General features: G+C 37.9%; 1 protein-coding gene across 2 annotated transcripts in view; it reads right to left on the bottom strand.

Annotated features, from left to right (window-relative positions):
* The window catches only part of EEA1 (early endosome antigen 1), a 67,851-nt gene that overhangs the window by 39,110 nt on the left and 11,865 nt on the right, over positions 1–16,876 (bottom strand). For both annotated transcript variants that reach the window (XM_027897858.1, XM_027897859.1), the window contains 6 exons: positions 6,959–7,086; positions 3,109–3,163; positions 2,912–2,977; positions 2,050–2,089; positions 1,148–1,255; positions 943–1,064 (listed from right to left, as the gene is read on the bottom strand). In XM_027897858.1, the coding sequence (XP_027753659.1) occupies positions 943–1,064; positions 1,148–1,255; positions 2,050–2,089; positions 2,912–2,977; positions 3,109–3,163; positions 6,959–7,086 (519 nt within the window). The remainder of the gene's footprint in view (positions 1–942; positions 1,065–1,147; positions 1,256–2,049; positions 2,090–2,911; positions 2,978–3,108; positions 3,164–6,958; positions 7,087–16,876) is intronic.

The raw sequence follows: 16,876 nt of genomic DNA, 5'->3' as shown, positions 1-16,876 counted from the left end.
CAGGGCAGTCAGCTATGGGAAATAAGGGGGATAAACAAGTCCTACTTTCCTCCAGAGTAGCAGAAGCTGAGTGGGAGAAACTAGGAACTTCCTTTCATGACTTATTTAAAAGTGGCCCAACTTGCTGAGTCACTGGGATTGCTCCCTGGAGCCATGGCTGCATATAAAAGTCAACAGGAGCCAAAATCTTACAATACACACACATTGGTACTATCAGCCAAGCACAAGAGGGACAAGATTAACACAGACATGATGATGACAACTGCCAGTCTTTCAGCCATCATGCCACAAAACATGTCTCTGAGCACTTCTTAAAAATGCAGCTGTCCAGGGACAGCCAAAGCATAACCTCATGGAAAAAGGGTGACCTAAATATAGCTGTGGAAGTCAGCAATAGCATGCTCCAAGTACAGGTCTGCACAACACATCTATATGTGTAATACCCTGCAAAAATTCTAAAGGGTAGCGCATCATGGTCTTAAGCTCTGCCAGGGGAGGTTTACAGACAGTGTAATCAGACATTGGAATGAGCTGCCCAAGGAGGTGGTGGATTCACCATCCTTAGAGGTTTTTAAAATAAGATTGGATGTGTCACTTAGTGCCACGGTCTAGTAATCACAACAGTGTTGGATCAAGGGTTGGACTTGATGATCTCTGATGTTTTTCCAACCCAGTTGATTCTATGATCGAACAAGCAGGCTAGAACATAATGAAGGGTAAATTAATTTACCATATGACAGAAAAAACATATAGTTTCTCATTAGAAAACCACTGAAAATGTAGATCAGAGAAACAGATCAGAAACAATGGTGTTCTGAACTTTCTCAGCCCACAAGCAGATGTACAACAGAGTTTGACTGCTTTAAAACTGTGTTTACAAGCACTCAAGTATGCCCCTCTCTTGACTTGAAAATAACAAAAACATTAATGTGATGTGAATACCAGCTCTGTCTTTAAGTCTTCCACTGTACTTCTCTCTTTTTGCAGTTCTTGTCTCAGGTTTGTCACTTTCTGTTCTGCACCTTCCCGAAGGCTGATTTCTTCATCATACTTTGATTTAAGATCTAGTAAGAAGGAAGTTGAATAAATCCCTTGCAAAAGCTGCACAAGTAAAGAACAGAATCAGATCTCATATTAATATACTTACCCACAATTTCAGTGGCCAGTTGCGCTGCTTTTTGCTCAAATAAGTCTTTCATTTGCTTAATGTTAAAATTTTCTACTTGGATCTCTTCTAGTTGCCGTTCTAATGATTCTATTTCCATAAAAAGAACAGTATTATTTTCTGGAAGAACTAGGACAATACAGTTCCTCATGCCCGTAACTAACCACAACAGGTAAATACGTATCCAAAATCCCTTACCATCCAATCAGCTTAGCAAAGTGAACAACTTTACTGAAATTAAATATCTACAAGCGTTATGCCGGAACCTGTCACTAGTTGTGTGCTCTGCAGGATTAAGTACATATTGGTTTTCACTGGTCACAAATGGCCCTTCAGATCACTGCAACATGCTGCTGAATTCCAAGCCCCGAATTGTGATTAAAAGCTTTAATCAGTATCGGTCAAATAGTTTATGTGCACATAGGGAAAACGTTATTCTATGAGTGCCCCACGGAGAAAAATGTAGAGCAAAAATTAGTGGTCTGCAAAACAAAAACAAATTTAAATGTTTTCTTTGGTAGCGATGAGTAAGAAAAACACTAAATAAAACCACTCCTGACAAATGCTATCGTTTAAATATCTGATTGCTTGAATATATAGCGATTTAACAGCTGTCCAAAATGACTCATGAGTACTACTTTCAGAGTCAGGAGAACTACTGTCTTGCTTTTAGAAATTTCAAACCCTGAGCCTCTGGAACATTTCCCCAGACTATTGCTTAAGATAGATAGCTCTTAATAGCTCTTACAATAACTTTTTTTCCTGGTAATTGTACCATGACAGCTTTCTAGCTCTTTAATGTACCAAAATTGCTAAGTTACCTAAACTACACCAAAAGAAATTCCAAAACAGTGCAGAAATTAATATAATAAAATGTTAGCCACCTGTAGATGTAGCTGTTGTCAATCCATCAGACTTAGAATCCTTAAGAAAACAGAATAAATGCACCATTAGATAGTAGGAATAAAAACTACTACTTCCAAAGTTCATCCAGTTTTTGGAAAAGACAGGGAAAGCACTTCTGTGCTCAAATAATGCACAGCAATATAAAAATACCTGATTTTAAACAGTTATATCTGAAAGACTGGAAAAGACTTTTCATTTCATATATCAATACACTATTAAGGTTTCCACTTGCAAAACTCCAGTAACAATCCCCTCCCCCTCCTTTTGTCATTATAGAAATCTGCCCTAAAAACAGAGGTTACAGACATCTTTAAGTACTTTCTGAGAAGGCATTCTGTCAGAAAGCAATTTCTGAGCTTTGTAACTATTCAGTATCTAAGTAGCTCACAGTAATAAAAGAAGTGAGAGCTTCCTTTAGGGCACAACAGACCACAGTTTGTCTTGCCTTGTTTATTGAGCTCATCTGAATACCTATAAAATCCCACTGCTGTTTTCCAAAAGTTTTTACAAGAAAGACTTCACTGTCCTTTCTCATAAGCAATGAAACACCACATTCAATTTATTTTATTTAATAATCTAAGTTCTCAATAAGCCTAACAGAAGTCTGAACTGAATTTGTAGTGAGTAGCATGGAGGAATCATTACCTATTCTGACTTTGCTCTTCACATTTATAAATCCAGTTACATTGTGGAGCGATAACTAGCTTTGTTTTACCAAGAACATGTCAATATTTAAATTACAGAACTAACTAAATCAGGCCACGTGCCTTACAAAAAAGGTATTAATCTTCAATGTCAATGCTGACGATAAACCTGCTTCAAGTATTTTAAAGCAATTACTTGCTGCCGCTGCCCCTGCAATTTCTCTAGTTCTTTCTTCAGCTCTTCTGAATACCACCTCTCCTCCTAGGGGGAAAATAACAACAAAAACAAAAAAGAAGATGGGAAGAGAGAACTATAAATTTGGTTGCTTCAGACAGTGGACTACTTTGCAATTTGAAACAAAAAACAAAGTGCAAGTAAAATACATTTCCAACCTTCAGTGAAGCTTGCAAGTCTTGGACTTCTTGTCGGAGCAGTGATACTTCATCTCTGAATAAACATATCCACAGAGTGAAGAAAATGAATACACAATGGTTATATTTTGTCAGTTACATACAGGTTATAATGTTAAGTAACTGGACTGATAGCCATGTACTACCCAAATATAACTTACATAATTATGAATAGGTACTTTTAGATTTTTTTCAAACTTGGAACAAATCAGATCAATATCATTTTGCATATCACTTGAAAAATGCCAAACATATTAACTGGGTAAGTAAAGGAACAGATATGAAAAAGGTCTCAGGAAAACAGAATGTAAATCTAAATCAGTGCATCAGTTCAGCCACATGAGTTCAGAGTAACAAAGCTGTGCATTGGAAAATTTAACCGTTTTGCATGCCTTTTTACAAAAAGGACAGATTTATTCTCCTTTACTTCCCATATCATGTAAGGGAATACTGGTAAGTGACAACATGTCACTTTCTAAAGTTACATTTACCCTTTCTAAAGTTACGTAATTTTTCATCCACATGGCAATTTGGTATGCCCGGCAGACACATTCATTTAATGGTCTGCATATTTAAAGCCTAAGAATTTTAAATTCTCAAATTTCATACGAAAGCCTCCAGTCATGCAAGAACACAAGATCCAAGGCTACAACTGTTACTAATTGATTCACACAGCATCCTTCAAAGTCACAAGTCTCCCTACAGAATTGCACAACTATACATACAAGGATAATGTTGCATTACTGGCATACAGACACTCCAAATCTAGAATACAAGTGCCATTAATATAATGAAAAAATACTCTTTCTTATTTTTTGCAGTGGCAACGCACAGAATATGTGCGTGGGTGCCAGTGCCAACAAATTCATTCAGTTTTATATCACATAATTTTATTGCTGCTGTATTGCATTACCCCTCCTCCACAGATATTAAGTTATCTCACACTTAGGAGGAAAAAAACATCAAGCTATTCCTTAGCTAAACTGGTAACAAATAGATTCAATCCACATTAGCCTATTGATAGCAAGTCAGGATCATCAAGTATCAAGTGAAATGCATGCACTTGAACTATTAGAGCAAGAACTCCAAGGCAGACCAAGTTTAAAGATAAAACAAACATGGGATATTGGTAGATTTATTTTTTCCAGAGGAAAATTTTGTTATGAACACATTATTCTGCCAGTGTGATACATTTACTAGAGGTTTACAGATACAACTTTACTGAGGCAGGTATAGCTGTAATCCAAAACCCGTACACTGGTTGTGGGTGGAGAAGAGGGAGCAGCTTTCTCACCAGTACGAGTAAGTAAATCAGATAATATTCACATCTAAGATTATAAACAGTGTCTCAGGCAGGTGAAACAGTTAACTGTATTGAAATCAGGTTGAATATATACCATACCTCCAATATTAAAGCATTTAAGACACTCTGGTCTTTGCAGTACATTAAAGGGTTTGAGTCGTATAAAACTAGTTTGTAGTAGAGGGGAAGGAGAAGGGAAAAAAAGTTTGTAATGTAAGGACCTTTCTACAGTAGTTGCCTTGATATCCCCCACAAAATTTTGCTTGACAGTTTTCAGACAAAACCGAAATTCAGTTTAACTGACCAGTGGAAAATAAATGGGGGATAATTAGTGTCAGGGATCACTATAGACACTGTAACTTTGCTTTTCTTCCTGTCATCCAAATCCTCACCAAACCTCCTTTTCTGCTAGGGGTGTTACAATCTCTTCCTGCTCTCAGCACATCTGAGCCTACCAGCTGGCAAATCCTTACTACTTTCTCCTTATGCTCCAATCTGTTCCCCACTTATGCCTCTATCCTAGGACTGAGTACTGATGGCCTTGCTGAATCACACTGGGGAGAGTTACGTGATTCACTCTTGGCCCTTAATCATAGTAGTTTACTGGGGACTGGGAGGAAGAGGACACTATGTAATTCATAGCACCTAACTTTCCCTATTGACTAAATAGGTAATTTCACCTCCCAGTCTTGGTCCTATGAAATACACATAAGCTTCACTCATTGAGAGCTAATGGAGTGACTCCCTGCTGCAGGCTGCAATATTTAATACAAAATTCCAAGTCTTGGATAAACATGTTTATGATGAATGAGAGTTTTCTCAAGCAAGTATACAACTGAGAAGCATTAAAGAATGCCACACTAATCGGAAAATATAGCTCATGTGTTACACAATGGCTCTTACCAGATTCCCTTCACCCCATTAAAAATCCCTGACCTTGTCCACTTTTCCAATTATGTGAGAGAAAACAAAACCTTAAACTGTCAAGAGTTAGGAAAATGAAAAAAATAAATTTCACCAGCCAACATCTGGTTGACATTGGAAACTTGCAGACATAAAAATAAAAAAATACGTATTTCATAAACTATATAAACAATATAGTTATGACCAGTAATTCCCCCATCTGAATGCTATTATCCTTCTTAACTATCACCTCGGGTCTAAGTTGTATTACTCCAAAAAGACTGAAAGCAGACAAAGTAGAAATATTCATTCTTGAATAATTGTGCACATCAGAAACCCAGTATGACTCCACTAGTACCCCACCACTTTATCCTATATAAACCCCTAATTCTGATCTCTTTTGTTGCAGCAGCTGACAGAGAAAGCTGCTATCCACAAGGAAGGAATCATTCACGCATGAAGACGAGACTTGTGCTAATGCTGGCTCCTACTGGCTTGCCAGCTCTGCACAATACTGGGGAGGTACAGATCTGCATTTGGATAACAACTAAACTATTTTACCTTCCACACTCTATTATCACCAAAGAACCACCCTCTCTTGAGTTAGTTACATAAATATAGGTATTTCTTACAATATAATTATCATTTTGGGTCACATTTCTGCTAGTGACAAAACATTTGAACTCTCTATTTGCCAGCATCAGCAGAAGCCACAGCTTGGTGTGGTGTGTACCTCTGTGCTGCCCGCTCTGACCATTCTACGTAAAACCTGGGAGTTTGGGGGAGTGTGACAAAACAGCACCATGGACTGTTATTTACAACAGTACAAAACAAGCACTGAACAGAAAGGAAACTAGTAGGAAGCAAAACAGAACCTATGTAAATTTTACCCCCAAGAGAAACCTTCCCAAACCAACACAGGTAGAACTACTTGGTAAAACATTTCCAGAGAACGTTTCATGTTATCAGTTCCTGCTACATACCGCTGCTCTCAAAAATAAAACCACCTGATATGCTTCCTAAGGATGCATGTAACAATACAGTTTTGACCAAACAATTAAATAAAATAAGTTAGAGAAGATTTCTGAAGAACAGCATGGAGATTCTGAAACACAAAAGGAAGATTAGTGGCACAAACAGAAACTTCTCAGATTTGCAAATAACTAGATAAGGGAAACTATTTAAGCAAATACTGATGTTGTGATTACCCAGTAAGTACCCTACCTACCCAGGGACAAAATTGGGTTTCTTCTCTATCTTCAGGGTTGTCCTCCCCGGCCCTCAAACGATGATATTTCAGCTCTATGTCAGCAGTTAGAATGAATCTGTATTTTTTTGCAACACTTGTAAAAATCATTCTGGTCTGTAATATTGCATTGTCAGTTGCATCAGAAACAGTTGACTTAATTATTGTCATGAACATGTGTATCTGATTTTCATTTATTGTCAAATCCATATCAATGTAAGTTTCAAGCTCCTTTTTAATTCTAGTTGGAAAAATAGGGCATGAACATTTAAATACCTGACTACATAAGTAAGTATTCAAATTAATACAGCCTTCAGTGTAATTAGAAGCAGCTCAACACTGATACAAAAGCACATGCACAAATGAGTACTGTTTTTCACCTTTCCGGTGACAGATGACCTTCCCCTCCACGAGTTGAATCAATGCCAGAATTATGAACTGCTTCATAGTGTTTGAATAGCTCCTCAGCTGATCCATGAGACTTCATACAAAGAGGACAAATAAAGCCCTATTATAAAAAGGAAAACAAACAAACAAACAAACAAAAAAGATGTGAGATGCAAATTTTTTTCCATCTTACTTCTACACAAAGCTGTAAATTTTGTTTGCACATCTAAAAAGTAGCAAATGCAGTTGTTAAGATTCATACTAATTCTTTCATGCTCTGATAACAGTTTTGACAATTAAAAAGTTAGAAAATGCCTACAAAAGTCATATTCCATTATTCAGTAAGGTTTTTTTCCCCAACAACATTACATACTAGCAATAAAACCTTTATATAGAAGAATAAGAAGTCATTTCAGAAGGACTGCTCTGCAATTTCTTTTCACCCAACAAAACAATTTTCCATACAACTTTTCATGAAATCACATTCTTCTTCCAAAGAGAAGGTAGCATTTGGAGTTTGGTTTTTAAAAGAAAAACCCACTCTAAAGCACAATTATCCCTACATGTATTACCACCATATTGAAGCTACTGATTTTAATATGGGCCAGAAGACAGAACCACTTTTTACCTTGCAGATAATTAATTAGTAAATCCAATTCAGATAAATACTACCTCAAGAAAATCAGATTTCTACAGCCTAAGAATCAGAAATCATCAATTTTCTTTCCAGTATATATACTGCAAGCTTACCAGAGTGGAAATTTAGCGTATCGATGCCCTTGTTCTACCCATTAGCTCACAGAGAAATGAAAACAGGAAGTGTTATGTACCTCTTTATGTATTTCTAAGCAGTTTTGGAGCATCCAAGCTGCCACTTATCAGAAGTACCATCCATCTCATTTTTTACAACTTATTACATCTGGTGTTGACTGCTGGACTTTGTCCTGGTTCCTTGCTCATTTGGTTATCAGGCCAACTTCGACCCCAATTCCCATTTATACTTCAGCCCATACGCAACATGGTAGCAACACTAAGATATTTCAGAGTGAGAGGAAAAAATTGAGTCTCACATTAAAGGCTTCCTGTAATTCCAAACTGTGCAAAGAGAACCTCTCATAAGTGATGTCCCTGTTTCTTTGATGTTTTTTAAGCCCCTGTTTCTTTAATTCACTTCAGATATGCATTTGTACATCTATGTGTTATCCTTAAGTCCTTTATGCCGCTACGAATTGTAGTGCACTCCAACGCTAAACCAAGGCTCTCCAGTATCCAAGACAAGAGTGGGATTATCACACTTCACTTAACCTAGGCTCCCATATGATTTATGAAGGACATATGATGAATTCTGACACTCCTTTTCTGCTCTTAACTTAGCATTTGGATGTTAATAGACAAGGTACAAAACTTTAAATATTAGCACAAACTGAACGTACTGAATGTGTATGTTGACAACCACAACAGGGCCTTCATAACTTCTATTATTTATTTAGTGTTTCAGAAATTAATTACTAAATACAGTTACTTATCAAGTCCACCACATATCATACTGAAGACTGATTCTGGCACAACTATACCAAACAAAACAGTGTACTCCTTCCTAAGCAGACAACAGGCATGTAGTCTTAACAACCATTTTACATGAGTTGATCAGCACAGTTTCACTGCAGATTAAATCAAGTTTAAACCAAGTTAATTCATATGTAGATACACATGCCAAAAATGGCTACAGAAAACTTGTTTAGCTACTAGGCACCCAGTAACATTTATCTGGTTGAATTAGCATACGATGCCAGTGACAGTCACTCTGAGGGAAAGAACCAGAGGAGTTTCCTGGCATGCAGCAACGGCAAGGAATCATAGGAGAGGTCACAAAATATGGGCTTGGGTTTTTTTCCTAGTAGGTCAGTTAGAAAGTAATCAGTCTCGTAAAATGACAGTGCAACAGCATCCTTTTGGGATGAAATGCTACCAAGCAGTTCTCAGCGTTGCATTTAGTTTCCGAGTGATGCAAAGGTCTGCTGTTCACAGAGAAAAGCAAACATTCCTCATAGCATCAGTAAGTGTATCTAGAAAGAAAAAATCCCACTGCTTCCTTTTGCCCTTCATTGCTTTTCATTTAAACAGCAAAATCTGTTTTTTTTTTGGGTTTTTTTTTGTGTGTGTGTGTGTGGTTTTATTGTGGTTGGGGTTTATTTTGTGGAAAGAAGAGTCCTGGAAAAGAGGAAAGAATAGATTACATGTGCAATTAGACCACGGGAACAGCAATCATTCATCTCAATTATTAGGCAAAGCCAGCAAAGATTTCCCAGGCAGGCAGATCTGAAGGCAAGGTCCACAAGGATGAGGGGCCAGAGGCAGAGCAGGACTCTGGGAATGTGTCTAGTTGGGAGCCTGCAGGGCAGATGGGAGCTCTGGGAAAGCAGGCATGCTCTCATCAGCAGAGCAGGGAAGAATGAACAAAAACCTCCTCCTCTTGTTGGTAGAAACTGCCTTCCTCTCACACAGGCAGGAATAAAGAGTGCATCACCCACCAGTCCCTGCCTCTCCATCAGCACAGACTTGATCACAGCTGGCCTCAGTTGTTGGAGTCAGCACTGGGTTACAGCTCTCACACACACCCTTAATCTAATGCAGCTTGTCATAGAGGTCTAACACACAAGCTTGAACAGAGTGAGGTGTCACCCTTCTGCAACAGGGCATCCTTGCCATGGAAAATGTCATCCTTTCTGTACAGAGATGGAGTGGGCAGGAACATGGGTTTCTACAGCTACAGGCACCACTGCTCGTACATCAGAGCCTTAAACTGTATGAACCCAGGACTCAGCTGCATCTCATAGGCCGGTAATAATCAACTCTAATGTTAGCAGCAATAATTCAGTTCTCTCTAGTGTGAGAAAATCAGAATCATCAGGATCTTCCTGGGCACCAGACAGTAACAGACAGAAGCATAAAGATTTCTTGGGCCTGCAAGTATCAGCACCAGGCAACAATCTTGTTTGGAAAATTGGATTGGTGGATCACTCATTTTCTCTCTTAAAAAAAAAAATTAAATACAGCCATAAAAGTATCTCTCTGTATCATCTTGAGATGAACTTGGCAAATACGTGCAAAAGCATATTTTACTATTCTAAAGACAAGTGTGTCAGAAGGAAGAGCAGAAGAAACCTGACAGTCTGAGACGCTTAAATTTTGTGAACATTTCTGTCAGTTTGCAGCAATTTGTATCAAGTGCAATATATTCCTGCTTTGGGACCATGCCTGTCCTGGATAAAGAGGAGCTTGGCATAGCTACAACCATGAGATGTAATACTGGTCACCACAGCTCAGGGGGAAGGAGCCGAGGCATCCTTTCCAGTAATCCTGCACGTGGATCCCTTACAGACTCCTTCACAGAAGAAGCAAGTATGAGAGCAATGTATCTTGTATTTTGGTAGGTTTCCTTTTAACATGCACTTAGGAATTACCTTGCATAGAGCACAGCCACAGAGAAGTGAAAGGCACTTCATATTCTTTGTTTAATAAAGGCAAAGACATCACTTACAGCCCCTTCAGTGCTGCACTGTAACTCATAACGCTCTGACTGATGTTTCTAGTTGGGCTTTATCTTTCACTTTATACAGGGAGAAAAGAGCCCAAAAGAAGTTAAATGATGATTACTTGGGTTTTATTTTTAAAAACAAATTTCCTCTTTTTACAAGGAAATGACAATTTACTGAATTCAAAGATTCTTGCAGATACCTGTCAGTTAATAGAAAACTAAAATAAAACCACATGCACTAGTTTTTATCAGAAAGAGTTCTTGAGATCACCACAGATTTTCTGAAGCAATACTGAGCAAGAATAGTAAAAACAAAAGGTGTTCAACCCAAACCCCCATATATGTGCACAAACAAGCAACTGGGAGTCAGCACACAACTTAATGCTCAAATAACCCCTGACCCAGAGGTCAAGGCATTCCAACGAGAATGAGTGACACAGACACTAAACTTCAAATTGCAATTCTGCAATCCCAAGGAAAACGTTTCTCTTTCAGGTGGATGCCTATGAGCCATGTCCAGTATCAAGCATCACCACAGCACCACACTGTTCATAGTGGGACAGGCCTTCCTCAGTGCAAAGACTCCAAAACACAGAGCAGAACAAAAATTGCTACATAGGAAAGTATCTTGCCTCAGCTTGAGTTATAAGGTAAAATTTCACAAAAGATCTCAGACTCCCTGGAAGCAGCAGAAGCCTTTCTCACAATAAGACTTACAAATAAGCCCAAAGAGGAAAAAAACCACTTTTCTCCTCTAATAGTTAAGATTTATTTTCAGGCTTGATAAAGGTAAGCTTCTCAGTGCCCTATTTCCTTAAAGGCATATGAGGTAAATTATTTATTTCAGGTAACATTAATATTAGTATGAATCATTATAACAGCATTCTTTGGGAAGTCTGCCAGGATACTAAAAGCAACATTGGAAGGAAACTCTTGCTACAAAAACTAGCAGGGTTGGGTTTGGGTTTTTTGTGGTTGGGTGGGTGTTTTTCTGTTTGTTTCTTACAGGACTATTAACTGTTGGGAGAACTTTGGCCTACCACATTGAAGCACATTGTCCAGTAGCAGGGGCACAAGACCCACAGGGAGACAAGTACATAACCAGAACGACTGCAGGCTACCCTAAAGATCTCCTAATCCTCACACTATTTTAAAACTGATTCAGAAATACTTTATATAACAGAAGAGTTAATGTATAGGATTGAATGGATTCTGGGTTTCTGGCTTCTCCTTTTATTACTCTGTAGGACTACTGGTGGTGGGATTGGCTGTGTAAAGAAGTATTTTTGAAAATTATAGCCTTTTCACATTATTATCTTACTTTTAATGATTTTTCAACAGGCTGAAGGCTTCCAATTGAGGTTTAAAAGAACAACTATTTACATGTAGATGTCTACTCCCCAATCACTACCAATGCAGAGCTATTCAACAGTTAATGGAGCAAGAAACTAGTCACCTGACTTAACAAATGTGTATACCATAGGTAGGGTCAGCATAACAGCTCCCAGGGCTCCATCATCGGTAACTGGAGCCTGAGACATCTACACACAGATGCATTAAATCTCTCTTCATCTGCCAATGGCTCCTTTTTTCCCCAGAGCTTTAATAAAATGTTCTTTGTAAAGCTAATATAAAGTCTTAAGTAATTAATGAATGAAAGCACAGCTTACTCTACTGGAAGTTCCTTTTTCACAAATTAGAACTGGAGTTATCTGGCAGAAAGATGACACCTCTTGAAGGACAGTCCCATGGGCAAAACAGTTTTTACAGGATGGAATTCAGATGTGCTCATGTCATTGGAATCCAAGAAATAAGGTTCCCTATTTAAGTTCTAAAGTCACAGCAACTCAGTTTCCTTAGTATTTTCTTGCAATATCTGATGACAGTGTAGTCAATTCCATTTTAATACTACATAGAATTGAAGAAGTGGTCCCATCTAGGCTGCTATGATTGCTGCTGATCTATAGCTGCATGTGGTAGAGAGCCTTATAGCACAAATAGTGCGCACAGAGCTTGATTTACTAATACAAACAGAGCTTCTGTAACATCTTGATTTTTTATTCTAGCAATTATCTCATGAGTCAAGCTTAAAGAACCATGAACTCCACTGTTTTCCACTGAGAAGTCAATTTTATTTCACAAACATTATTCTTGGAAAATATTTAAGTACTGTGGTGTACAACAAAAAACAAAAGAAAAAAAAAAAAACAACCCATGCCCCCAAAAAATAAACTTCACACCACAGAATTTCAGTATAATTGATAGTTTTATCATATGGAAAGCATTCATGATTATTCTACCATATACGTGTCATAGGAACAGCTTAGCCCAAACCAGTGTGCACTTTAGCACACTTGGCATTCACATGACCAGGCTTTAAGTTTAAATAGATTTGAGTACCTAAGTTTCACCATTGACTTTCCAAAAATACCAGGCCAGCACTCAAGGTTACAGTCTGTTTCCAGTGAGCTGCATGAACAAAAAGCTAATAGCAGTGATTCAAGCCCAGAGCTGTAACACCTTCCAGCCGTGACCTATGTTTGCCCATCTCTCAGATTCCAGACTTACATTAGAAATCTCATGCAGCTGTATTGGTGCAATAAGCTGTATGTTGTGAATAAAGTCCAGCATGTTTAAAAATCTGAAACTAAGCTCACCATTCATGTTTTTTTCCACTGCAGGTGAACTTCCACAATCTTCCCCAATACCAGACACGCATATTCAGCAACATTTAAATAGTAAGTCTGAGCTAAAACTCAAGATATTCTTCAGTTACACAGTGATTTAAAGACTGAAAGATTTTACATGACAGAAGGTTAGAAACTCTATATACTTAGGGCCAGAGGGCAAAAACATACTGATATTGCAGAGTTGAAAGATGTATCAAGAAGCTTCTAAATTTATTTTCTGAATATATATCAAAGCAATTAACTGAATCTTCAGGAAGTTCTCAGAGACAAATTAAACTGTCTGCCTAGACAGCAAGGGCAAGACCACATTTCACAATTTGTTTCAGAAGCCTTACATATTGTTTAAAAGAAAATTATGAGATATTTTAAGTTAAAGTATAAATAAATTATGTCACTCCCCAGGTCACTCCCCTTATATATTGCTAAAAGGCAATTGACATTTTTTCATGTCTTTCACCAGAAAAAGCCCTTTCCTCTGTGTTTACATAAACAGTAAGATGACAGTGGCTTCCTCGGATAACATCTCTATTTAATCACTAGAAAAGTAGGTAAAAAGGTCCTGCAGTCCATTTCAATTTTACAAGTAAATATTTGCATTTCTGGACAAAGAGAAGTTGCTAGTTTATTTTATACCAGACTGCAGAATTTATGTCCTCCTGGAAAAATAGCTGGATTCCTCCTGAGATGAACAGAATCCATATAATTTCTAGTTCAGTTCTCTTCTGATTCTATTGCTATTCATGAGTAAGTCTAAAATTCTGTCATAACCTACAAAACTACAATTTTGTCCTGAATTATAAATTCTAATCCAGTGGATTCTCTATTTCTTAAAGTAAGTCACATCATTCAGCAAAGTCATATCAAATCAGTATCTCTAATTTTTCATTCTCCTAATATTTTTTGGATGTTGCAGGAAGTTAATGTACTAATGTAGCACAATCAATGATCTTTGTTCCTGTGCAAAGCAGACAAGTAGTGCTGAGGTGAAAACAGCCAGCATAATCTAATTTGAGAAGCAACTGAAAGAGAATAAAATATCAGCAGTAAAGCACTGACATGATGTTCTGTGCAAAGACAGTCTGCAACATTCCAAGGGCATCCATAAAAACAGAAGATTCAATCAACTGCATTTGCAATAAGACACAAGTAGGGAAAAAACACCATAAAAAATTAGGGTTTTTTAAAGACAGACATAAACCCCCTACATTTTTGCATAACCAGTATACCAATTTACACTACTGGCAATTCTGCTGTGAAAAGCCTGTTCAGAAAACTTCAGGGTCATATCATGCTTGTATTAGCCATGAAATACATACTTCCATAACTGGAAAGTTATGAAGACTACCCAAAAGAACTGCTTAAAAATTGGCCTAGATTTAGCTTAATGGTAGGTAAGAAAACAGATGTTAACAGCCTCCATTTTCTAAACACTGCAGGGGTACCATACAGTGGTTGTTTTGGATGCCTCAATAAAAAAAGGACAGGAAGTCTCAAACTATGCCCCTATAACTGACTCACTGTTTAGATGTCCTGAATGTCCAACAGAGACTGTCAGGAAATGCTGGAGATGGTTTAGAAACATATCATTCCTTTAGGAAAAATAAAACAAAACAGAAGCCGCTACATAGCTTTTGTTAGTGACACCACTGTATACTTGAAAGCTGGGGAACAGTGTTTGGGGACTTGGGGATGTGTGTGACTTTTATACAGTATTTGTTTGGTTGACTTGGCTATACATGGACAGACACTTGCCAACATTTTGACGGTTGTTCCTGCAGTTGAATAAGCCTTTGTCTTTTAAAGTAAGGGTTCATCAATGCCTGAGAGGCAAGGGATGTAATACACTGACATTTTCAGCAGTTATCATATGTTTCAATCCCTAGTTTGAAAAATGAGGGCTGCAAAGAGAGCTGTTTAAGAAGATGACCATAAATCAGACTGTAGATGAGTGGCAAGAAACCTTTCCTACGACAGGACACTGCAGGTGTGAATGCCTGTGACTGAAAAACAAGACCAACTCTCACTGCCTGAAGGACAGAGAGGAAGGAAGGGTAAGAAGAAGAGAGGAGCGACCCGACTTACTAAAAGTTTCTTCAGTGGGGAGGATATATCAGTGTTAGCAAAGAAACTACAGGCAAAATTTAAAGCAAAGTAGCAATGCTTTTGTTAACCAAGTAACAATCCCTCAAAGTGTGACCAAACACTGGCCTTGCAACACATCCTATCTCCTTGCTTAAAGGAGAATGCACTGCCAAAAAACTTGAATTCACAAGCCTCTTCAGCACTGTTTCCAATAAAATGTATTTGAGCTTTTCCCAGTAGTATCCCCAAGCAATAAAGCTGAACACCAGCTAAGTTAGCCAAACCCAGCAACGTTTCAAGTCTGCTACACAAGATGACATTGACAACGTTATATCATTGTCATAATGCTATCCCAGGAACGACAAAGATTGAATGAGGGATGACAACCTGTCTGTGTTGCTGTTTCAGTGTGTTCGATACCAATGCAAACTATTGTTTTCCATCAGCAAACAATCGGCTTCTCAGTAGTCAAGTATTTGAAAGTTTTTATACTAGCATTGATGATAGTAATTAATGGAATTCTCCACTGTTTCAAGGCTTCTAGGCATGCTGATATAATAAAAGATCTAACTGGGAAAAAACCCCAATACATATATATATTTGCTTTCTTTTTTTCTCACTCCTTACAGATATTTACTGAACCACTGTACAAAGAAACACAACTTTAGCAACAGGAAACAGCAACAGCCAGAAACAACTGAATTTGTATTTCATGTGCTACACTCGATACACAAGTTTTATCAAGTTTAAAAACTGTAATCAGCTGTTGATAAGTGAAAAGTACTGACTAATGGTAGAAAAACAAAAACCCAAAGTGGGCAAGAACCCTGCAGCTTAAATAAAACAGTAACTTCTTCAGGTAATCAAACCACCTCTGATGGCTCCACAATTAACTTACATCACGGCATCAGGAATGCGATAGCTTATTCAAGTACAGCACCTTACATTGTGACCGGATAATAAAGAAAATAAGAAGCTGACTTGACCACAGCAGAGCACTACAGATGGTCTCTGCTTCAACAAGAGGCTGTAAGGAGTCAATCAAAAGCCATACTCCAGTTGTCCTGGCTCTGAGGAGGTCCCACACCACTCCAGGAGAGCAGCACAGGGCAGTTTTGGTACAGGTCATCTTCATTTTAACAGGTGACCTTTCACCCTTAAAATGACATCTCAAGTTAGCACTAGAATAATCAATGTATTGATGGCTTTCATCACCTGTCAGAGTAACATCTCACAATTTGAAATTTTCCCTTCAAAACTATAGTGCAAATATACATCAATCACTACTTAGCAAATGTGTACAACAACAAACACAATAAAATCACATCACACACACAGTCCAGAATAAACACTTTGATTTCAAAACTCAGAAAAAGTAACACTGGCAGAAAGAATGCAAAACTTCATCTCCACACAAACCCATTTAGTGCACAGCGAGCTGCCTGCCCCCAGTCCAATCTACTTGCTGAAGTTTCATAGCAGAAAAATATCAGATAGCTGATGCAGCTGGAGGCTGTTAACTTAAAGAATTTAAATTCTTCCAATTGTGCAGTGTTAAACCACACACTTTGTTTTAATTGTGAGCTTTTACACTCTATAAC

Source organism: Empidonax traillii, unplaced genomic scaffold (assembly GCF_003031625.1).
Source record: "Empidonax traillii isolate 1590-97213 ecotype Southwest subspecies unplaced genomic scaffold, ASM303162v1 scaffold564:size436517, whole genome shotgun sequence".
NCBI classification, from domain to species: domain Eukaryota; kingdom Metazoa; phylum Chordata; class Aves; order Passeriformes; family Tyrannidae; genus Empidonax; species Empidonax traillii.
Note: the sequence above shows the minus strand (reverse complement) of the source record. Positions and strands in the feature narration are given on the sequence as shown.